General features: G+C 44.6%; 1 protein-coding gene across 1 annotated transcript; it reads left to right on the top strand.

Annotated features, from left to right (window-relative positions):
* The first annotated feature begins 726 nt into the window (after nt 1–726).
* Nucleotides 727–2,871, top strand: LRRN2 (leucine rich repeat neuronal 2). Its single transcript, XM_066625663.1, has one exon. The coding sequence runs from the start codon at nt 727–729 to the stop codon at nt 2,869–2,871; it is 2,145 nt and encodes a 714-aa protein (XP_066481760.1).
* The last annotated feature ends 21,480 nt before the right edge of the window (nt 2,872–24,351 follow it).

Here is a 24,351-nt window from a genome sequence, read left to right as displayed (position 1 = left end):
GGACTTACTTCTGAGTAGAAATGCATAGGGCTGGACTCTTGAAAGCTCACCATTCCAATTGTGAAAGAAGCAGGACAGCTGGCAACAGGAGGGCTGAGTGCAGAGCGGAGAGGAGGGGATTGAGAACAGCTGCCTTAGTTTCCTTCCATCCGGAAGTGTCAGGCTGCAGTGTGTTTGTGTAACTCGATGGAATTTAGCACAACGCGTTTTTTGTTAATCGCGCCAAGTCACGGAACGGAACTAGCATGGATAAATAGGCTCCACCTGTAGTTTATTAAAAGTCTAATGAAAATTGAACAATATGGGGAAAGAAAATGGAGTAATAAAAGTACAAGCAGGCAGGTGGGAAATGCCTGTGCTGTTATGCGAACTGTAATCTCCATAGAGCTGCACTAATTTTTGGCTGCCAAGCGATGTAACGAGTGCTGTTCTTTTCTCACACAAAGTCCCTCATTTTATCTCTTTCAGGTGCAGTCTGAAGGAGAAACTTCAACAATGCAAGCAAAAGAAAAAATGAATAATTTCTGGAGGAGGAAAAAGAGAAGCTCTGATTAGACTGACAAGTGTCACTGGGCACATTATGCTCTCCTCAGCTGGGGAAGGCTCTTACCTCTAGCACAACAATCTCTCCCTCGGGGAACAATAACATCTGTGGCAGCATCTGGGGTGGGGGGGCAGAGGCTGTCTGCTCTTACCCAACCTGTTTTTGTCCATGTTGAGTCCCAAATGTGTCCTGTAAAAGTTTTCACCGTGCATGGAAGTTGGTCTTGCCTGTTGAAAATGAGACACTTTCAACTGAACTTGCTTCTCATCTGTGTGGCAACCACCACTGCAATTCCTGTCGTGCCCTGGAAGGTCAATTGCCCCCTGCAGTGTGTCTGCCAGATCAGACCGTGGTACACGCCCAGGTCTGCGTACAGGGAGGCAGCTACTGTTGACTGTAATGACCTGTTCATTTCCACAGTGCCTGATCGCTTGCCAGAGGGGACACAGATCCTTCTCTTGCAAAGCAACAATATTGTCAAGGTGGAGCAGAGTGAGCTGGATTATCTGAAAAACCTGACAGAGCTAGATCTGTCACAGAACAGCTTCTCTGACATTTTGGATTTCAATCTGAAGAACATGCCTCGGCTGCTGAGCCTTCACCTGGAAGAGAATCAGCTGGTTGAACTACCCGATAGCAGCTTTTTGGGCCTGGACAATCTCCAGGAGCTTTATCTTAACCACAATCAAATACGCAGAATCTCTCCTAAAGCCTTCTTAGGCCTCAGAAACCTCCTACGGCTCCACCTCAACTCCAACTTCCTGAGGACAGTTGACAGCCGCTGGTTCCAAGTACTGCCCAGTTTGGAGATTCTCATGATTGGAGGCAACAAAGTTGATGCCATTTTGGATATGAACTTCAGGGCCCTATCAAATCTGAGGAGTTTGGTTCTGGCTGGAATGAACTTGAGAGAAATTTCAGATTATGCACTAGAAGGACTGAAAAGTCTGGAGAGTCTCTCTTTCTATGACAACAAGCTGGTCAATGTTCCCAAGCGAGCACTACAACAAGTCCCAGGTCTTAAATTTTTGGATCTGAACAAAAACCCACTTCAGAGGATTAAGCAGAGTGACTTCACAAATATGCTGCACCTCAAAGAGTTGGGTCTCAATAACATGGAGGAGCTGGTTTCCATCGACAAGTTTGCCTTGATCAACCTGCCTGAACTGACCAAACTGGATGTGACCAATAACCCCAAACTGTCCTACATCCACCCTAGCGCTTTCCACCACCTCCCTCAGATGGAGACCCTCATGCTCAATAATAATGCCCTAAGTGCCTTGCATAAGCAGACACTGGAGTCCCTACCTAATCTGCAAGAGATCAGTATCCATAGCAACCCCATCCGCTGTGACTGTGTCATCCGCTGGGTCAACAGTACCGAGAACCGTATACGTTTCATTGAGCCTCAGTCTACATTATGTGCTGAGCCTCCAGACCTGAAGAAAAAGCACATCCGGGATGTCCCCTTCCGGGAAATGACTGACAGGTGCTTGCCCCTCATTTCTGAGAAAAGCTTTCCTTCCCACTTAGAGGTGGCAGACAGTGAGGACGTCTCTCTCCACTGCAGAGCTCTGGCAGAACCAGAACCAGAGATCTATTGGGTCACACCATCAGGACTCAAGCTTATACCCTACTCAGAAGATGGAAAGTATAAAGTGTCCCCTGAAGGGACAATAGAGATCCACAAGGTTACAGCACAAGAGGCTGGGCTTTACACATGTATGGCTCAAAACCTCATTGGTGCTGATACTAAAAGCATCCGTCTGATGGTCAACAGTTCCTTCCCTTTCAGCGAGGACACTCTGGAGCTACTGGTAAAGGAAGTCCAGGCTTACCATATCCTGGTTGCCTGGAAACCTCATCTCAACACAGTTTCGTCTAACCTCACCTGGTCTGGCTTCAGCCCTGACTCGGACGTGACGAGTGTGGCCCGTATCCCAACAGGCACTCACGTGTACAACATCACGCGACTGCATCACAACACAGAATATTGGGCCTGCCTTCATGTAACCTTTGTAGACTTGCAAAGCAAGGTGGCCTGCATCAATGCCAGGACTAAAGAGGCTCAGTACCGCTACCTGGAAAGCAGGCAGAGTGTCCTGATGGTGCTGTCTCTCTGCCTTTTGTTGCTGTCGATTAGCCTCATTGGCAGCTATGGCTCTTTCAAGACACAGGCTGGGAGCCAAGGGACCTGCAAGCCATGTAAAACTGGCTCCTCTTCGGTGCATTTAGTGTACCCTCCTTTCATCCAACACTGGGATCAAGGACAAAAGAGTGAGAAGCTCCTAGCTGTGGAGGTACAAGCCACACCACTGGACTCTTGAAAGTTGTTTTTCTTTTTTTTCAGGGTGGTTTGGTGAGAAGATCTGGTGGATTTTTTTTTTATTTTTTTTTTTTTGAATTACCAAATACAAAATGCTTTTAAAAAATGCTCGACTATGACAACAGTAAACATGGAGGATGGAGAGGACAAAGGCCTGGTGTGTCCCCTACCCACCCCTTTGGCCAAACAGATTGGTCTTTTGTGCGGAGGCAGACAATCCATTTTTGTGAAGTTCCTGCAAAGACAGGCAATGTCAAGAGTAGGTAGAATGAGCTGAAAGCATGGAGCTTGGCACCTGACCATCCCTCCATTCCTTCCAGGCAACCTGTGGCTCCTCTGGCCCCCTGTCATATCAATATCCTTTTTAGCTCAGTGAATTGCTGATCCCTTGGCAATACAAAAAGGCCTTTCCCTTTGGGGTTATCTTTATGTGTGTCCGTCTTTTGCCATTGAGAAGCTTGAACCTGATCCACCAAGCCTTTCTTTTTCTTTTTTCCTGTGGGCTGCATGGTTTGCCTCCCAGGGACCGCAAAGAAGAAGAATGTGATGGGAAGGCAACCCTTATTAGGCCATGTGGAATTGCCAATGACACTAATGATCCTCAATACAGTGAATGCATCTTTGACTCAATTAGCAATGCCAAGGGGGGAGAAATGGATTGGATCTCAACTCAAGAGCTTAATTTCAAGGCTATTTTGTAAACTTTTGTGAATAATGTTTAAAAAGAAAAGGAGGGGGAGGAAATTCCTGCTTTTCTGTTTTTTGTATAAAAAAAGACAAAAAAAGAAAGAAAAACTCCTTTGTATACCAATCTACCATAGCTAGAAGGCTTTATGCTAGGTCAGCATTGCTTCAGCTAGGAAGTGGGCAGTGGGGGGAGGATGGGGGGAGATGATCTTTTATGTGAGAGAGGTTTCAAGGAAGAAGAATCTCTTTGTTTTGAAGTGGCTGATCTCCAGGCTGCATAACTCAAAACATCCCAGGAGACTAAAGCAAGGTGGAGTGGGCAAAGAGTTGAGGAAAAGGGGAGCAGATAAATATTCCATTTTCTAACGCTGTCATCACCTCTTTGTCTCTGATAAGCCAATTAAAATTGCAAATGAAATATACCCATGGACAACGTGCTTTTCCCCAGCCTCTTCTTAGTTACAACAACATCAAAAGAAGAGTTGCAGATTATGGGTTGGCGGAATGCAGCATGAAGGGAAATATTGCCACAGAGCCTCTCCTACTAGGACCTTCAATCCAGCAGACATTACAGGGCAGGAATGGAGCAGAGAAGTGGCTGGCTCATCACTGTGCAGATATTTGGGTTTGGGGATGGGGCCATAGCTCAGTGGTATTCTTTGCGTACAGAGGGTCCCAGACATGATCCCTAGCATTCAGGTAAGGCTGGGAAAGATACCTGTCTGAAACCCCAAGGAATTACTGCCAGTCAGTGTCAGCAGTGCTGAGCTGGATGAACCAAAAATTGGACTCAGTACAGTAAGGCAGGTTAATTCAGTCATATGATTGACTGGGCATTCCCAAGAGAACCATGGACTTCAGCTGCACTTGCTGCCAGGCATGGCCAGTCACACATTTGCCCAGCACTGACCCTGTTGCCCTCCTGCCTCAGGTTGCCTCCCAATGTCCAGTGGGACACAGGCCCCTCTTCCACAGCAATGGCCTTTCCTACATGTTGCATCCCCCTGTAAGCCATAAAGGAGGATTCCACTCTTGGCATCTCAGTCCATATCTGAAGCAGTACCCAAAGGCATGGTGCAAGTGACACAGTTCTTGGGTATTTTTTTTTAATTATTTGTGTCCACCATAATAGCTATCACCATTTTAGATGTGCAAGTACTGTTGGAATTGGCCCTACCCCTACAGAGTCACCAGCAGTTATTGTAACTGACAAAAGTTATGCCCACCTTAGGCTTTGCTATGTGGAAGCTCCTAAAAATGGCTTTATCATTTCTATTTGCTTGTGACCAGTCTGCAGTATCCATTTTTTTTTGTTTTCTTTCATTCTGTCTCTCTTCTATTAACAAGGGTTGCAAAATAATTGTTAAGCCACTGTTTCCAGTGGGAGGCAGAAGAGATAAATTTTGTGGGGGACATTGTGTCTGAAAACAAAATCAGTAAAGTACAGAAAAAGTGTTAAAGTAGCTATGACTGGTGTGCTGATCTAGTGACATCATTGCTAACTGGAATGTGGTAACTATGGACATAAAAAACATGTTTACATGGTTGTTCTGTCCTGTGCACTGTGGACATGTGAAAAGTCGGTATGTTCCGGACCCAGGCTGTTGCCATCTGTACCACATAAACAGTCTTAAGGTGGGTACACAAAGAGATGGCACTGGTGGGGAATTGTCCCTTGCCACAGTGTTTATTGTTGAGTGCCTCCAGAGTGCTTCATTCGCTCTCCACAGCACTGTGGGACATATCCGAACCCCCAGGCTATCCCCACAAGCACAATGAAAAATGAGACCTGCTTTTCTCTGCTTGAAATGAAATTGTCAAGCAGACCAGGCCATCTCTCCTCAACCTCCTTTGAAATGCCTTCACGATGGTGTTGGGCATGCACACGAGGAAGAACAGGGTGGTACTTTCTTCTTCTGCTTGAAGATGCTTCCCCTGCTGTCCTAAGATTTGCTGAGTTTGGGGCCAAGAACAGCTTATTTTGGATAATATAGAGAAGATTTAGCTTGATCTTAGCCAAAAAGCCAACAGTATTGATCCAAAATTCATTCCCCCAAATTCACCACCTGCTACAAATTCTACGTGACATGAGGATTTTGTGCTAGCTGGCTTGGGTGCTCCCATCCATCCAGGATGGGTTGATCGTTTACCAGTTCCTGTCACTAATGTGGGCCAGTGGATCATCAACACAGGTTTAACGACAGGGGTCAGAAACAATGCATCAATATAACATCCAGTTCCTAAAACTATAACAGATATTCCATTTATTGCTTGCACTCTCATTCTTCTCATGTCAGAATGAATTTGAGCACCAGTACATATTGTGGAGGAAGGCTGCTCCACATGGGGGGGTGGGGCTAACTCACTCGGCTTCCCCCCAGCGCATATGAGTGACCAGCTGCAGCTCTCTTTCTACAGGAAAGTAGTCATCAGTGCAGAAATGTCCCAAGTAGCACAGTTCCTTGTTTAAATTTAAAACACTAATGTGAATGATTAGCCCAACAGAAGTGGTGTGTGCATGTGTTGCTGGTTGGTAGGGACCGAAACTCCCATAGCATAGGAGCTTGGGGGCAGATTCGACTGCAGAGAGTGCTGTGGCATAAGAGTTAAGGCATTAGCCTAGTTTTGCAGAGGAATGTTGCCCAGGGCTTTCCTGTGGTGAACCTCTTCTCTACAAAGATTATAAATCCCTCCTCCCTTTGCTTACAAACTCAAGACTGTTTTATCAATTAAAAATTAAGCTGCCGGTGGGGAGATTCCAGGCAGTTTTCAGCTATAATCATTTATATAGATTATGCTGCATCAGCAAGTTAAAAAGGCCCAGAGATCTTTTTCATATGCCAGAGCATTGTAAACATGATAATGCTAACCCCTTTGAGGAAGTGGGGCCTTAGGCTTTGAGTGGATCAGAAAGACGAAGATCTACAAGAGATCATCTTTCTCTTGAAAGGTGGAAGCCAAGTGCAGGTAGAAACCGCACATAACTATTTCACTGAGGGTACAGTAGGAGAAAAGGCCTGCTATTAAAATGCAAAGGGAGAGATGCAGTGCCACCCTGACCCACAGCAATCTGCCAGCCCACTGAAAGGGAGCAAAAGGCTGGAAACAGGTGATTGTGTACCATGGCAGTTCCCTATCAGTTAAGTATGAATTGCCTGCACCATCATAGAGAACTAAAGCTGAAATTCTATACCTGAGTCCCACTCAAGGCAGGCCACAATCCAATGCCCACTTATATGAGAGTAAGCCCCTTGGATATAAGGGTACTTCTATCTGAATAGACATGCATAGGATTGTTCTGGCAGTGGGACTTAATTTTGGGTAGCCAAGTATTGGATTGTGACATTAACATATTCAGTGCTCAAACCGATTGAGACTGGGTGGTATTTTCTGCCATCCAGTTTTGAAGCCGTAGTACAATTGGCTTCATCAAGTCTGGTCAGACACTACAGAAGACTGACTTGCCACAGGACTAATGGTCATTTGACTCTTCCCAGTCCATCATGAAAATGTGTGTATGTGCCATCTGGGTGGTTGCTTGGTCATGGCATGACATTGCTCACAAATTGGCTCCCTGACCATAGGGTGCTGGTTATCACCAAGCTGAATGGCGTGTGCATTGATCATATCCTTGCTAACCGCATTACAATCACACGCAAGCAAAATCACTTCTCATTACATATGATGGTGCCTGCACACAACCGGCCTACTTAGGCAGGGAGCAAACACATATGCCAATTTCAAAGCTTTTCCAATTATTTCCCTGCTTCCCTTAATTGAAAATAACAGTGCTTAATAAACCACAGTGAAGACCAAGGCAAAATCTAGACTGTACTTCTCAAGGGGTGGGGGGGAATTCACCTTCAAGTCATGTTTCTGTTACAAGTCTGCCTCTTCCCACAGAAAGCAAGCCTCTTCTTCTGGGACTAGCCCCTATAAACCTCACTGTATTTGGCTAAACGTTTCCTGGGAGACATTTTCTCAGCAGCAGAAGTAGGGATACAGTTTAAGACTTCAAGCTGTTGGTTTTAGGGGCCTTCCTGATGGAACGCTTGCTCTTGGCAGTCCTGATGTCATTGAACACAGCACTTAATCTTCTGTTTAAACGTAATCATGTGCTTTAGCTCCATTGAGTAAATGGTGCTTAATTCCCATGTTGAAATTAACTGCATGCTTAAGTAACTTCCTAAACGAGGACTGCTATCATGAAGTGAGTCTCCTTTGATCTATGGTACCCTTCCAAAGGAGTGAGTCTGGGCAAACATGAAGAATCACATCAGCATTTTTTGCTTTTATGCTACTAAATACTGGATTCCCAAACTCTATGAGCAGAACACTATATGCCAAGTCTTGGTCAAGGATATGGCATATATGTGCAACAAAGCCTACTGTTCTTTGGCGGGTTTTGACCCGATCTGTACAATCTATATATCCTGTTAAGCCTTCCAAAAGGGAGATCATCAAGAGAAGGACTCAGGGTCTAGGGCTAATGGCAGGTGAGCTTTGCCTATGGGTATCAGATCCCCACCAGGTGGGGAGAAATCATCACTGGCAGTGATCTTCAGCTCCAGTTGTGGCTCCTCTTCCTCCTCAATGCAACTGTCTCTGCCTCCAGTCTGGCACATGGGGGCGACATGGAGTTGCAGGAGTGGCAGCCAGACTAGATTATGTCATGTATGAACAGATGTGTGCTCCCATGAGGCTCTGGCAATCAAAAACAACAAAATGGTGGGGGAAAGTGCAACATTATGAACATAATTGGCTGTGCAAAAATGTTTGAACAGTTGCCAAGTCTTTCCAACACAAGATTGCACAGATGGGCTAATTCAACATATTGTTATTGTAGCAGTGGTAATGTGACAGGGCCAATTTTACCCATAGTTTTGAATTTCTGGTCCGGTGCCATTAGCCACTAATGGCAGCAGCTATTGCAAGTTGTGCACCTAATTAGTCCAGGTGCTCCACAAATGGCAAGCAAAGGTTTTCAGCATTGCCATTGCATTTTTTATTTCAATTTTGCACCTTGCAGAGTCTACAGTATTTGTTTTAATTACATACAGCTTTTGTTAAATAAGTAAATAAGGTAAAATGGCCCTCACAGATGAGTGAATTGTGTAGTCCTGGATTCAGGCAGATGTCGGAAATAGAAGGAAGGAGGAAGCTGAGGGCAATGATTTTAAAGCCGTGAGGATCTTTTAACGTTTGGGTTTATCACTTTGTCACTGCAACAAGCTTGCCTGAAAGACAACTTGTTATTATAAAAAAGCTGTACATAGTACTTCTCAGCAACAGTGCTCCTTAGGCAGTTTTCCATAGACTTCTTATTTGTCAGCTCAAGATCTAGCTCATCTCATTTCAAACACTTGGAGTGGATCGTACTAGTTTTAAAACAAATATCTAGATTAAAAGATGAGAGTGCATGTTTACTCAGAGGTAAGCTGCATTGTGTTCAGCAGGATTTACTACCAGGAAAATTTGCACAGGATTGCAACCTTAATGAAACACAAACTATGTACTGTCTCTTAGGTCAATCTTAGCAAAGATAATGGCCTAGAGAGCCAGGATGGAGTACTGGTTCAGGAGTTGGACTTGTAGTGAAAGATCCAGTTTCAAATCCCCACACAGCCTTGAAGCTTCCTAGGTGACCTTGGACCAGTCAGTAGCTCTCAACCTCACCTATCTCACAAGGTTGTTGTGAGGACAAAAGGAGGGGAGGAACCATTTACATCACCCTGATACAGAAGTGGTATCAGGGTGTGGAAGTGTGGAAAGACAGACAGACAGACAGCAAATTTCTCAGTTTGCCACCTGCAGAGCCTAATGCCTCTTCCTGGCTAAGGTCCTTTGGAAAAACATTTCAAAGGCAGTGCCTGAGTGCTTCTGCTTCTGGCATCACTCTTCCTACTGTAGAGGTCCCAGAGCTCTGCTACCTCAGCCTCAACCACGTCTCTGTTGAGGGCATGCTCTCTGTTCACATGGGACAGTCATGAGATTCAACAGGTCTAGCCAGTGCCACAGGTGAACTGTATATGTATGCCATAGAAGATATCCCAGCATCCTCTAGTCTAGTGAACAGGAGTTCTGTGTTAGACACTCAGGGCTTTCTCAGCAGACAAGTCAATGAGAGAAGCATTTCTTGAAAGCAAAACATTTAAGAACATAAGAACAGCCCCACTGGATCAGGCCATAGGCCCATCTAGTCCAGCTTCCTGTATCTCACAGTGGCCCACCAAATGCCCCAGGGAGCACACCAGATACAAGAGACCTCATCCTGGTGCCCTCCCTTGCATCTGGCATTCTGACATAGCCCATTTCTAAAATCAGGAGGTTGCACATACACATCATGGCTTGTACCCCGTAATGGATTTTTCCTCCAGAAACTTGTCCAATCCACTTTTAAAGGCGTCCAGGCCAGACGCCATCACCACATGCTGTGGCAAGGAGTTCCACTGACCAACCACACGCTGAGTAAAGAAATATCTTCTTTTGTCTGTTCTAACTCTCCCAACACTCAGTTTTAGTGGATGTCCCCTGGTTCTGGTGTTATGTGAGAGTGTAAAGAGCATCTCCCTATCCACTCTGTCCATCCCCTGCATAATTTTGTATGTCTCAATCATGTCCCCCCTCAGGCGCCTCTTTTCTAGGCTGAAGAGGCCCAAAATTTGAAAAGGACTGAACTAGAAAGAGAGGTTTGAGACTGCAAAAGTACAGGAATGAGATGTACTCTAAAAATTTATATTATAAACATAATATAATTAAATATAATATATAATGCACTATAAAAATAATATAACACAAAAGTTGGAAAGAAGGATGCTTTATGGCATGTTCAGGACACACAGGAGCCAGCACAAGAGTTGCGCTGACTCAGGAGCAAGCTTGGATTGCTCTATTAAAATTTTAACATTCTACAAGGGTCGCCCAGAAAGTAATGCACCACATTTTTTTTCTTCAACAATTATTTATTGAACACAATGAAGCTTACACACAAGAAAGAATGATGTTTCTTCTACACTCCCTATTTTTCCACGTAATCTCCGTCCAGTTCTATGGCCTTCCTCCAGCGAGACACAAGGGCATGTATGCCCTGTCTGTACCACTCCTGGTCACAAAGCCATTTCTGCACTGTGCGAATCACCTCTTTATCATCCTCAAAATGTCTTCTGTGAATGGCATCCTTTAATGGCCCAAACAAGTGGAAGTCTGAGGGAGCTAGGTCAGGGCTGTAGGGTGGATGGGGTAACACAGTCCAACCCTGTTTAGTGATGTGTTCTGAAGTCCTCAAACTTGTGTGAGGCCGAGCGTTATCATGTTGAATCAAACATTCACCTGGGTTGTTATGGCGCCGAAGTCACTGGAAGCACTTCTTGAGTTTGGTTAATGTCTTCACATAAGCTTCAGAATTAATGGTGCTGCCTCTTGGCATCACATCAATGAGTATGACGCCCTCACAGTCCCAAAACACAGTGATCATTACCGGCGGAAGCAGTTGCTTTGAATTTTTTCTTCTGTGGAGATTGAGGATGACGCCATTCCATCGACTGTCATTTTGCTTCGGGCTCAAAATGGTGAACCCAGGTTTCATCACCTGTCACAATCCTGGACAAGAACGCTTCCCCCTCATCTTCAAAACGTTTCAGCCACTCAGAAGAAATGTTTTTTCTGAGAGATTTGTGGTCCACCGTAAGAGAGCGCGGAACCCATCATGCACGCACTTTTGAGTAATCAAGAGCACGGATGATTGCATCCACACTTCCTTTGCTGATTGACAGCTTCAGCGCCAACTGCCTAGTCGTTATGCGTCGGTCCTCGCGAATGAGCACATCAGCAAGCTGCGTCTTGTCAGGTGTGACAGCCGTGGATGGCCGCCCCGAATGCTGCAAATCTTGGAGCTCTGCCGAACCGCCTTCTAATGGCCTCACCCTCTGTGCCCAGCGACTAACAGTACTTCTGTCGACTGCAGATTCTCCATAAACTGTACACAAACGTTTGTGAATGTTCCCAACAGTTTCTTTCTCCGCAGTGAGAAATTCAATGACGACACGCTGCTTGTAACGTACATCACTTACAGAAGCCATTTCGAAACACTGCTGCAGCTACGCTATCTGTCTGAAGAAACCAAAAATTTGTGTACGCCCTCCTGAAAATTCAAATAATGTATATCTAAAGTTTCGCATTCGTGCCATTACTGTAGGCTGAGAAAAAAAATGTGGTGCATTACTTTCTGAGTGACCCTCATAAATATGTAAAGAAGTTCCTTATTAATTCAAAAAAGGATGCAGTTGGTTCTTTCTCCTCTGCCAACTGAAAAGAGCCTCTGTCCACTCTGAGCAGCTGTCTGAAAGGCTCTAATTTTGTAGTGGGTCAGAAAGGAAATGGGATAATCATTATCATTGCTTCTTATGTGGATTATACATCAGTTGCCTGCCTTTTGTTTGCTTTAATCAAAGGTTATTTCTCCAAGACTGGACATTTAATTATTTATCATTTCATCTTTTCTCTCCCTCCTCTGTGCTACATACAAAAACACAGAGGTGTTTTTAATCAGCCTTGAGGATCTTCATGATATTTAGAGAGCTCCAGAATATCAACAGAGAATGTAGCAATAACATTTGATGAGACTGGCATTTGCTTGGCACCAAGTTCCCCCTTTTTATCTGTTTGTTTGGAGATGCTAAATGTTCTCACCACACCCTAGAGGGCAAAGTGCTTAAACAAGACAGCTTGGAACATCAACAAAGTGTCTTCCCTATGGCCAGATTTTGGTACAAGAAGATGGGCATAAGTGTCTTCTACAGATCTGGCTTCTAAGATAGACAAATGCTGTGTTCCTTGCTGAATATGCTCACCCACTGTGAACAGAGCTGAACTGTATTCCACCAAATAGGGTAGAACTCCCATTATTATCAGAAGAGTATAGAAATAAAAACACATTTGAACCCAAAGAGGTACAACAACATCCGTAGGCACCTAGTTAAGCTCATTGTAGGTTTAAACCTGATTCTGCAAGCAAAGGAAATAGCTACGCAGGCTATGAAACTAGCAAGGCAATCCTAGAAATGTCTACTTAGAAGTAAGCCCCATTGTGTTTAGTGAGACTTGTTTCCAGGAAAGCAAGTATAGTATTGCAGCCTAATTTTTTTAAAACCATGGTAAACCATACGTGTACTATACAGCTTGAAATCAAGCAGCTAGCAATCAAACTCTGTGCAGCTCAGAGCTCAGTTTTCCCAGAAGTCTGTTGATGACATATGACATCATCACTGTATGTCTGGAGATGCTGCCACACTGCTGTGCAGCCACAGAAGGGGTCTGTGCAGATCCCTGAGAAAGAATACTGGCCATAAGCAGGCAGAGTTCTGTGTGTGTCATTGCCCATCACATACATGGTGTCAGCAGTACTGGGACATCGCAAGCAGGAGCTGCCACATTAAGAAAGAGGCTGTAATGATGTTGCCTTCTTGCTTGCCAGGAGGCAAATAAAAGCATGCAACAAGTCTATCTTCAGACCAAAGGCAAGTCTATCCTCATGAAAACCATCGTGCTACCAATTCAACAAGTTGCCCATTGATTTCAGAAATGTAGGTCATTATTGTAAAATGAACATTAATTCCAGCCTTTAAAAAATAACTTCTCTTAAAAGTCGCATATTTATTCCTTGCTTTACTAGAACATAAGAACAGCCCCACTGGATCAGGCCATAGGCCCATCTAGTCCAGCTTCCTGTATCTCACAGTGGCCCACCAAATGCCCCAGGGAGCACACCAGATAACAAGATACCTCATCCTGGTGCCCTCCCTTGCATCTGGCCGTAGAAAAAACCAACAATATTCCCACGGTCCTTGACATCTAGTGTCTGTTTTCAGAGGCCAACAGTAGATGGCTACCATGGATGAGCTACCCAGTCACATACTTCTTGAGCAATACTTTGGCACAGGGATGGGGTATGACCTATCACAGATCATCTAACGACATGATTAAATGTTCCTTTGATAACTTGCAGCGGATTGTGATTTCACTTGTACCTTGCAGCTAATGTAGCTCAAGAGGACAGCAGCCTAAAATAACTCAAACATTCCTGTTTGAACGGAGAGAGAGCTTCAGCACTGCAATATCTGTGTAGTGAAGTGGATGGTTTTAGCCCCTTGGGCCAAGAATTAATTGCACTCAAAAGCAAATCTTCAGAAGATCTGAGTGTATGACAAGGCAATGGCTACACTCAAGGGAACCGAGAATAGGTAGGAACCTAAAATGTGGTGGGCTCTTGCTGTAAAATCCTTAAGGAACCAGTTTACCTGAATGCAACCACTGCAATTTTGGCAAGCAACAAAAATCTAGACTGACAAGGCATTACTGCCACAGCATCCAGTTGGATTCTTTCTGGTAACCTAATTCTATGGGAATCTCACTCCATAATGGGAAAACACTGCCCTCAAAAGCCACCTTAAGAATATACATATTCTGTTTCATCAGGGCTGGACATTCAGCATTGCATCTGATCTGTGTGCATAAGAGAGAGAGAGTGCAGATTGGATGCAATACTGAATATTCAGCACTGATAAAATCCTAGTGGGGAACTGCATTACCTTGACATTTAGTGTTGCCCTTTCATTATGTTGCTTTAATCTGGCAGAGCTAATTGTTGATCTTACCCTGGATTGGGAGAAATGGCAATTGTATAAAACTTCTTTTCGATGTAGTCCTTTACTCCCTCGCCTTTATCCCCTCGCCTTCCAAAGAGAGCGGTACTCATTTCTCTGAATAACTCAGGCAAGGGAGACTGCCTGATGATGGCATCTGGTTAAATGAAAGTACTGTCATCATAATAAGCTATTGTTGAAGTATAAGTACAAAAATTAGAAAAGATGCCCAGCTGTGCAGCTGGGCTTGCGCAGAATACTGTAGCCTTGGAAACACTCCAACACTGGAAGATAGGATTCCAGGCATAGTTAGAGGGAAAGCAGCTCTGGAGCAAGGCCTAATGAAAATAATGAATTGGCCTCCCTTCTCCAGCAAGCAGGCAACCCAAGCTTTGCAATTTAATTTGCTTGGATCACCCTTTCTGTTTTAGACTTTCACCTCATCCAGAGCTGTCCATTTAGTGCACTTAGCATTTGTTTGATCTGGGGAATTATGAGGAATGTGTGTTATTTTGAACTCAGGCACATGGAGCTAAACCCAACTGGATCCAGTGCAGCTTGCCAAAACAGGCCCTTCCATCTTGGAAAACAAAGCACACATTTAAAGATAAAATATATATCAGTGTGCCCAAGCTATGAAGTGGTGACACTCCAGGACAAGAGTAGGAGGTCTCATGGGGTTGGTTATAGCATAGAGAGATGTTCATCTTTCCCAGCATGCAGTGCTGCTGCTGCTTGCTCGCTGGCTTGAATGACTAGAAGCAAAAATCACACCAAGGCACAGGGACCCAATGAATACCTGAGTGTGCACTCGAGTAGCACCTTCTCATGCTTTGGACCTGACTTGTGGCATACCCACCCAAAAGCTTGACCAGCATATGTAAAAAATGAACTATTCAGTATTAGTAAGGATTCATATACAGCAGTGTTTCTCAACCAGTGGCACTTGAGGTAGTGTCTGATGGTACTCGTAGGACCCAAGAACCTGTTGCCCAGTGGCAAAAACAGGAACATGACACAACAAACAGCAGTAGGAGGCTCCAAAACAAGCTTTTTCTGCACTCAAAAAGCCCTCCTGTCCATCTTATTGGTGCTTGTTGCATCACAGCTGACTTCCCTACCCAGAACTGGCTGTGATGTCATCACCAGTTACTTCCGGTGGTACTTCAAATTGATGGACCATTTGAAGTGGTACAGTGGACAAACGCTGAGAAATACGCATATATCTATTAGCAAGGACTCATGAAAGAGCTGTGGCATTCTGCATGTAATATACAGTCAATACACATAAGTTCCAAGGGGTGGGAGAAAACTTGATCAGCATCCAAGCTAGCCTCTTTCTTACAAGTGCAAGTTTGATGAATGCATGTAGACTGTGCTTGGGAGCTCAGGATGCTAGAAAGGAAGGGCACACTCCTTAGGCATAGTAGGCGCATGCACCCTTTCTCACACCTGACTGGGGCTAGAGTTTCAAGTTCTAATTGCTGCACCAGAAATAGTGTTGGAAGCCTCCAGCCATCACTCCCATGCTCATAACAATCAGCAAGCTATGAAGAAAAGTAGCTCGAAGCCCTCCACATATACAAATCAAAGCATCATTAACCCATTGACTGCTGCTTCAAAGCAGTCAAGCACCGAACTGTGTTAGCCCCACTATACCATTCTTGAGTGGTGGCAGAAGAACTTTAAGCACTCTCTAACATGCATGTGCTTAAGCTATAAGGGAGGATCTGCATTTTCTGCCACAACCCCAAAACAATTAGAAGTACAGTAGAAGGAAAATTACAAGGTATTTTATGCCAGACTAGTTTGCGTATAAGTGCACGCCAGCACCAGCGGTCCATCTGAAGTTTTATAGCGCAGTCATTGTATTTGTGATTGTGTTGTGCTGTAGCAATGCTCCATTGCACAGCCAGTATTCAATCAAGACTCAGAATGGATCACAGTGTGTCACTGATGTTCTTCTAGCCAGCACAAATGTTTACTTGGTACTCAGATGATTTGTCTTAGTGTGGATCAGGGCCATAGCGGGCATTGTACACCCTGAGTCAGCAGTTTGCACACCCTTGCATTTTTGAAAAAATCAGTAAGGAAAAGGAGTTCTGAGGGCCGGGGAGGGACGTATCATTGGCAAATGAAAGGCTTTCAATAAAAGTAAATACTACGTGCGTGTCAGTGATGTTTTACTTTTGTAGGGGTGCAATATGTGTGTTACACTGGTGCGCAAAATGAAAGGATAAAATGCATGTTATTTCTATGTAGACAATTACATTTCACATTGCATACTGAGATGCATTTATTCCCAGGAGCCCAGGTTTATCCACCCAGCATACCTCAACCACAAAGGTTGATAGATCTGGGCTCTAAGTCTGGGCCAGAGTCCAGGTCTACCTGCCCAGCAAACTGGTCACAGAGGCTAAATTCAACTGGAAACCCAGGTTGATCTGCCTGGTTGATCTGGGCTCTGGAGTTAAGGTAGTGCTCATGCCCCCTCCCCCCAAATACTGGATCTGCCCCTGATTTATTCAATGCAGGTTGTTACATTGCTTTACAGATGATGAATGCATCTTTCAACCCCCCCCCTTCACGAAATTTGAACAGACATAATTGTCCACCCTGAAAAATATAGTTGCCCACTCTCCTCTAGAATCCTGACTACAGGCATGGTGTGGATGTACCTAACAAAAAGAACCTGTTGCTTGGCATTGTGCAGTTTGATACACTATTGTGAAACACGATTGTACAGTTTGGTACACAAAACTAGCCCTGCCCAGTGAAGACTGGCAACACTCTCCATCCCACCAGTTTTCAACTCTGTCAAGGGCTCTGCCGTAGGTACATCTTTCCCTGTTTGACAGTATCATCAAAAACACGTCCCAAACATGTCATCAAGGGTGGCCAAAGGGTGAGGTAACTTGCAGCTTGCATCAAGTGATGAGCTGGAGGAAGCGGCAAAAAGACTTGGGGCAGTTTATACTGCTGCATCCTGCCTACTGAAGGTGGAGCCACTCCAATCCACTTTTCAGCTTGCTAACAGTGAGCAGGAAGCAAGTAAGAGGGCAGTGAGCCTGCCCTCTATCCCCTCTTATACCACTGGTAAACCTTGCAGTCACAAGAGTAGTGCACTCCAGCACTGGGAGGTGGAGTGCACAGCCATCACTGAACTACTTTTTAAATGCTAAAGAACAAAATGCAGAATTGTTGTTGGGAGAGGAAACTTACTGGCATTTTCTAGGCAGTATCACCAACCCTGTGCTTGAGCAATACAATGGCAGTGTCTTCACCACATAGAAGCCTTTTAGAAAGCTCATAAATAGCATAAATGGCAAAAGGCGAGTAGAGTCACTAATAATATTATAGGCACAATCCCACCAATAACTTTTGTGCAACCACATTTCATGCCACATTCAGAATTGCAATGGGCATGTCGTTTAAGTGTTGAGGGACTGTAGTACCTCTGCAAAAGAAGTAGTATCTTGAGGGAGGCTGTCTGAATTCCCTGCAAGAATTGTGCAGGCATTGCACTAAAAACAGTAGTGAGATGGGCACAGACTGCTCACTTGGCTCATCTCATTCCTAACCTGCAGTGCCCCAAGCTTCTGTTCCATCACTGAAAGTAAGTTTTCATTTTGATATCTCCTATGTAATTTTGAACAGTATGAAGATCTCAGCCTTGTTGCCCCCAAACACGCCTTGTTCTGAAGAACTCATGACTTGAAAAAAGCCACAAGGCAAAAAGGAAACAGAAGGGATCCAAAGAAAAGTCTTTCAGGTTCACCTGTGTGCAGGGAGACAGAAAAGTCACAAATCAGCAAAGCTGTGAAGCTCCCATTAAAGTCAGCCTAGCCTTGCCTTCATGAATCACTACCTTGAAGGTGGCACCGTGATAACATCACTAATCAGGAGGGAATAGTCAGAGGATGAACAGTGCGCTGTGAATTATAATGGCTGCAGAATTTTATAGGGCTTGCTTATTGGGACTTATGGGCCGCTGTAGAGCTTGTGGCTGAATCCCTTGAATGAAACAGTTCTGCAGATATACAAGTGGTGTATTTTTGACTGCCAGACATAAGTCACCTCTGGTTGTTGTCTCGTGAGAATGAGACAAAATAGCTCTCTGTAACCTAGTTCTCTCTCTTTTTTTCACTCTTTGCAGAAGTCCGTCACTGGCTGGGCAGACACTGTCAGCCTTGACGCCGATGAGGACACTAACACGCCCAGTATGGGTGCAGCACCCCACCTGCAACACTGATATGCCCCACCTAAAAAGCATGCCAGGCCTTTTGTTTCTGGCGTTTCCATTTCCATTTCAAGAATGAGAGTTTGTCTTTATAATAGGAATGTCATCGTCCTCCCCACCATGATTTACTTTAAGGAAGTTGGTCATCAAAAAAACTTGTTTTAAATTGTCACATCAATACTTTTACAGAGCAAACCATTTAAGGACATTTGGGTTTGGCAACAAAGTTATCTGTGCTTCTGCTGGTTATGAAGAAATCTCTGGCATTCCATTTATTTCTGGAATGAATGAAAAACATAAGCAACGGGGACTCACTAGGGTCATTCGTCATTTGTTCCAAAACCAGCGCCAACTGGAACAAAGAGGTAATGAATCACATTTGCGTTCATTACATCTTCATTTTCATTTTGTGTTTTGGGGATTTTTTAAAACTTTTTTTTGGCCGGCACCGGTGGCAACAACAAGAGTGCATCTCTTGGCAGCTGCCATTTTCCCCCCAGAATGCCCTGGGCATGTAATTTTAAACAACTGAACCCACTAGAATGTGGTTTCGTGGCTGTAAAAAATATTGTTTAAAAACCCGTATTATATAAAATAAAAGGAAAACAATAAGAAATAAGCAGAGCCCTACTGGATCAGGCCAAAGGTCAATCTCATCCAGCATTCTGTTTCCCACAGTGGGCCACCAGGTGCTCTGGATAACCCACAAGCAGGAGATGTAGGCCTGCCTCATCCAATCAATGTTCCCCCTGCAGCTGCTGTTCAGTGGTACATTGACTTAGACCAGAAGTGTCCAGACTTTTTGGCAGGAGGGCCACATCATCTCTCTGACACTGGTGGGGGGGGGGCAGGAAAAAAATTTTAAACGAATAAATTTACATAAATGAATATATTAGAGATGGGACTTATATGAATGAATGAAGGTCTCGCAATAGCTCAAGGCTTGTAAAAGACCTTGTGCAAAGCCTTTCCTTTGCTGCCACTTTACAGAGGTGAAACAGCAAGCAGCGGAGGGAACCCTTGGCCCACAGCTCACAGGAGAGGTCAAACAGTTGGCCCTCTTGCCAAGAGTAGTCACATTGGGTCAGCACAGGCTCCAGCAAGTCTCTGGAGGGCCAAAGTCTCATTAGAGACTGGGGGCTCCCCACAGGTCAGATTGGGGGCACCAAGGGCTGCAAATGGCCGCTTGGCTGGGGTTTGGACACACCTGACTTAGACCCTAAATAAACACCACATTCTCTCATAGTTAAGCTTTCTTCAACAGTCACTCTCCATGTCATCAGATTTAAATTTCATCATGTTTTGAAGCAGCTTATTTTTTAGTTATACGGGGCTAGCCTGTCCATGCGGCCAACCCAAGCAGTTGCCTCAGGCAACAGACTGGCAAGGGGTGACCACCTCTGTTCAACCACTCACCACCACTGCTCCTCCTCCACTTCCCACTCCCTGGATTGGAAAGGAAGAGGGCAACACTAGTGATGTGGGACCAGCAATGTTACTAGGGTTTGCATCATTTGGTGCGGGAGGCCAGCATGTCACCCCCATGATGGACCAACTCCCTTACAGTGGGTGGGACAGTGCCCCCGGTGGTGGGCATGGTGTTGCACCATTGCCCTGCTCCTGCTGGTTTTTTGGCTATAACTTTTGATAACATAGAGATGTTTATATGTGGTTTGTTTTGTTGCATTCTGCAAGACATTACACATCAAATGATATATAACATGATGGTATAATTTGAAAATGCCAAGGTTTAAAAAATTTTGGTCTGTAGTGATGTCACACACACCCCCGTGCATGTCACCCCGTGCGGCCCACACCCCCCCTAGCAATGCCACTGTGTAGGACATCTCTAGTCCTCTATAGCCCAGTGGTTCCCAAACCTTTTAGCACCGGGACCCACCTTTAAAATGACACTCCATTGGGACCCACCAAGCTTTATGAGAAAATCTTCCTTTTCCAATTCAGGGACTGGAAGGATCAGTGGCTGGCACGTGATCAAGTAAGGTGGGGGAGAGACAGAATTTGGCACCAGGGGGCCTCAGGCCAGCCCAGTAACTTAAAAATGTGGTTAAACATAAACCCAACCATCCAAGGAGTTCCTTCACAGGAAAATTTAAATATGAAAAAATGACAGGAAATAGTCATTACATTGATTTGTTCCTGTCTAAAATTATTTTGCCAATTCATTCTAACCTATATTAGAATACAAAGTCTGGCATTTTAGTACAGATCAGCAATTCCTACGCAACTGTTGTATTGCAACCCACAATTTTGATTTGCTTGTTTTTTGCAAAACACCACCTTTCCCTATTTATGGCCACTATAAGGAAAAGCACTGGGAAGAGTTCCAAATTCAAACTAAATTCCTTCTGATCCAGCTGTACTGAATGCAGAGGATTCAGGGAGTAAATCTGTTGCTAATTAATGGGTACCTATTGCCAGGTATGTACACATTTCAAATCACTGAGATACTGGTCAGTCAAGATAGCACAATTAGAGTTTCTTAAATCTAGTGACCCTAACCCACTACCTACTAATTTTTTTGAGTTTGTTTATTTCTGTATTTATATACTGCCAGTTTGTTTATTTCTGTATTTATATACTGCCTTTACCATCATCAGATAGCTCATCAGACTTCTCCAAGGCAGTTTACACAGGCAGCCTCTTATAAAACCCTGCAGTGGGTTTTACAGTTCTATTCATATAGAACCCTTCATTCTCCAGATGTTTTTCTTCACAGTGTGGGCATCTCTCTGGCTGAACAGCACATCCCTTTGTCCCATCAAAACCTTTCTCTGGAGATATGAGATCCGCGTTAGGATAATTAACCTCCCTTCTTCCTCCAAAAATAGTCCTAGTTCTGGAGAAAGCACCACTGGACTCCACCCCCCAGGGTAGCTTGCCTGTAGACTCCAGAGGTCCTCCTTCCTCTCTACTCCTCTCATTATGTCAGAATGCCAGATGCAAGGGAGGGCACCATGATGAGGTCTCTTGTTATCTGATGTGCTCCCTGGGGCATTTGGTTGGCTGCTCTGAGATACAGGAAGCTGGACTAGATGGGCCTATGGCCTGATCCAGTGGGGCTGTTCTTATGTTCTCCTGTCAGCAGCTTCTCCAGCCACAGCAGTAACACGTCAGCTCTCAGCAGCTCCTGAACAAGGCAGCCACATGCCCCAGCCAATCCTCCTACTTCCACACCTCTTGCAATGACTCTTTCACCTTTATCCTCAAAGTCCTCAGTATACCTACCAGATTGCAGCTATAGGTCACACCTATTGCAAGCCAAAGTTTTAACCCTATACTGTCAACACAAGGGGCCACTGCTGACACCATACCCTATCTCTTTGAGGGAAATCTTCCACATTTCCAATACAGCCTTCCAGCTTCCACAGATAGCTACAAATCACACCAGGCAGGCCCTCAAGTTGTTATTGCTCTTGCGGAATGACTGCTCAGCATTCCATTCCGCCCTCTCATTGCAGCATGCCAGCGACTCCTCTCTCTCTCTCTCTGAAGGTTATCACAACTTTGTCAGTGACTTCCAGCCCCATTCCTGTCTCCCTTCCAGAAACAATCAAGCTGCTCCCATTTAGCTTTCTTTGACAGAGAGGCAACTCAGGGCCCAATCCTATCCAATTTTCCAGTACTGATGCAGCCGTGCCAATGGGGCGTGCGCTGCATCCTGTAGTGGAGAGGCAGGCACAGAGGTCTCCTCTAGGTAACAGAACATTTGTTCCCTTATCTCGGGGCTGCATTTCTGCTGCACCGGTGCAGGAAAACTGGATAGGATTGGGCCCTCAACCTCCAGACAGTACCACCAGTCCTAATGCTCCCCTTTTCCTTCTTCTTGTACATTCAAAGTCACCTGCATGGGAGTGTCGAATACAGAAGACACTGAGTTTTCTTTCAGGGTTCATCACTATTTGCTATGCAGATGCTTTCAGCATTTTCATCTTATTTTTTCATTGTAGTCATGGGGACCTACAAGCAAAATTACTATGGACCAAGTTTAGGAATCACTGGCCCAGATAGATCATACCATGTATGTCAAATAGATCTAAACACAAGTCATAGGACTTAAGGCACACCATGCCAATACACGTACTCATATCAAAGAGGAACGTCAGGGAGGAGGCAGGAAAGGTGGGCAACTGGCGTGTGTGTCAAGGGCAGGAGGGGATGGATCTAACAGCAGTGACTTCTACCGGATCCTACCTCCCGTTCTGTGCCCAACACATCCCCTGGCTCTCCATGGAGAAGATCCACAGATGATCAGCTATATGTAGGAGAAGATCCACAGATGATCAGCCAACCTATCAGGAAGTATTTCTACTAACCTCCTGCAAACTGTCCAAACACTCCACCCTCTCACCATAGCCTGCAACACTTGCTTTGTTGGCATGGCTGCATGCTATAAAGTGGCAGGAATAGGACTGGGCTGTTAATGCTACAAGTTGAGGTGGAATAATATTTAAAATGCTATCAGAGTAATTGATGATTGGTACTATGATCATGCCCAAGGAAAATTATTTTCAAGATTATGGATTCAACCATACGATTATGTGGGCAAGTGGAGCTCCAAGCGCTAAGTGACCACATGGAGCTACAATCATTGATCCACAGGTGCATTATGCATTGCTTTGGTCCCCACAACTGCACAGTGGAGGTCACTATTTGCACACTACAGTAAGCTGTAGGGCCTATTTTCAAGATCTGCCCATAAGTTGTGGGGGAAAAGTTACAGTCACCACAACTGCACATGGCGAAGCAATCATGTTCATAAACTCAACAAGCATCGCTTTTGGTATATTGTTGCAAACAGAGAGTAGTAGCCTGACCAGCGTTTTGCCATTGGGAGCTCCCTCTGTGAACCAAAGGAGTGTTCTGTTTGTACACAGAACCCTTCCTTCCACTTGTGCAAGTGGAATTCTCCTTCATTTAATGGAAGGAACTACAATGATGGAAATGCTTTTGTGGATGCCATCCATAGATACTGCAGCATTCAAAATGGTGTGTCAAGAGCCAATATATATATGACTGCAATGGGGAGATCTGGATGAGTATATCAGTTCTTAGCTTGCCAACAGACAGTCAATTGCAGGAGCATTTGCAAAAAATACACTGTAGTTCAGCCACAGGTTAATGCTCCTGATGCAAGAATTATGGGTGAATTTCTTGGCTTTTGATCCACAGAAGATTAGAAAACTCATGTTCACAATGGTTCCTTCTGACCTTAAAATCTATGAACCTGATATGGGGAAAAGTTTACACTGTACTAAGTCTCCCTTCAGTAAATAACAGACATGTTTGAGAAAACAGATGGGTGGGGAAGTGACCTGCTTGAAAGTGCAAAGAGGGATTGCTTAGTGCAGCGTTTCTCAAACTGTAGGTTGGGACCCACTTGATGGTTCGAGACCTGATTCCTGGTGGGTCCCACAGTGCCTCCAAAGAAAACACAAGTGATGGAAGATTGGATAACTAATTGTCTCAAGCCCTGGGGCTATTCAAAAATCAGATGGCTTCTAATTGCCCTACAAACAGTTGAGCTCCTGCAGTTTGCAATGAGCTGAACTCCTGCAGTTTGAAAGCTGGTTGAGTTATAGGGAGATGAAATGTTTGAATGTCTTTTTTCTGGTGTGTTCCCCCCCCCCCCCCGTCCTTCAATGACAGGTAGTATGGGCAGGGGGAGGTTGGGTCACATAATTAAGCCTCTGAAGCCTTGAGTTTATGAGGGCTGCCTCATTACAAGAAATGGATTGAGGTGTTTTTTTTCTTCTTCAAACAAAGAAACAAATAAAATGTTACTTGTAAATAAATAGGTAAATAAATAATTTCTTTCTAGATCATCCTTTTTCAGTCTTGAAAAGCTAGGTGGGTTCTGATGGAGTGTAATTTTAAAAAGTGGTTCCAGGTG

This window comes from Tiliqua scincoides, chromosome 4 (assembly GCF_035046505.1).
Source record: "Tiliqua scincoides isolate rTilSci1 chromosome 4, rTilSci1.hap2, whole genome shotgun sequence".
Lineage (NCBI taxonomy): Eukaryota > Metazoa > Chordata > Lepidosauria > Squamata > Scincidae > Tiliqua > Tiliqua scincoides.
This window is presented reverse-complemented; position numbering and strand designations above follow the sequence as displayed.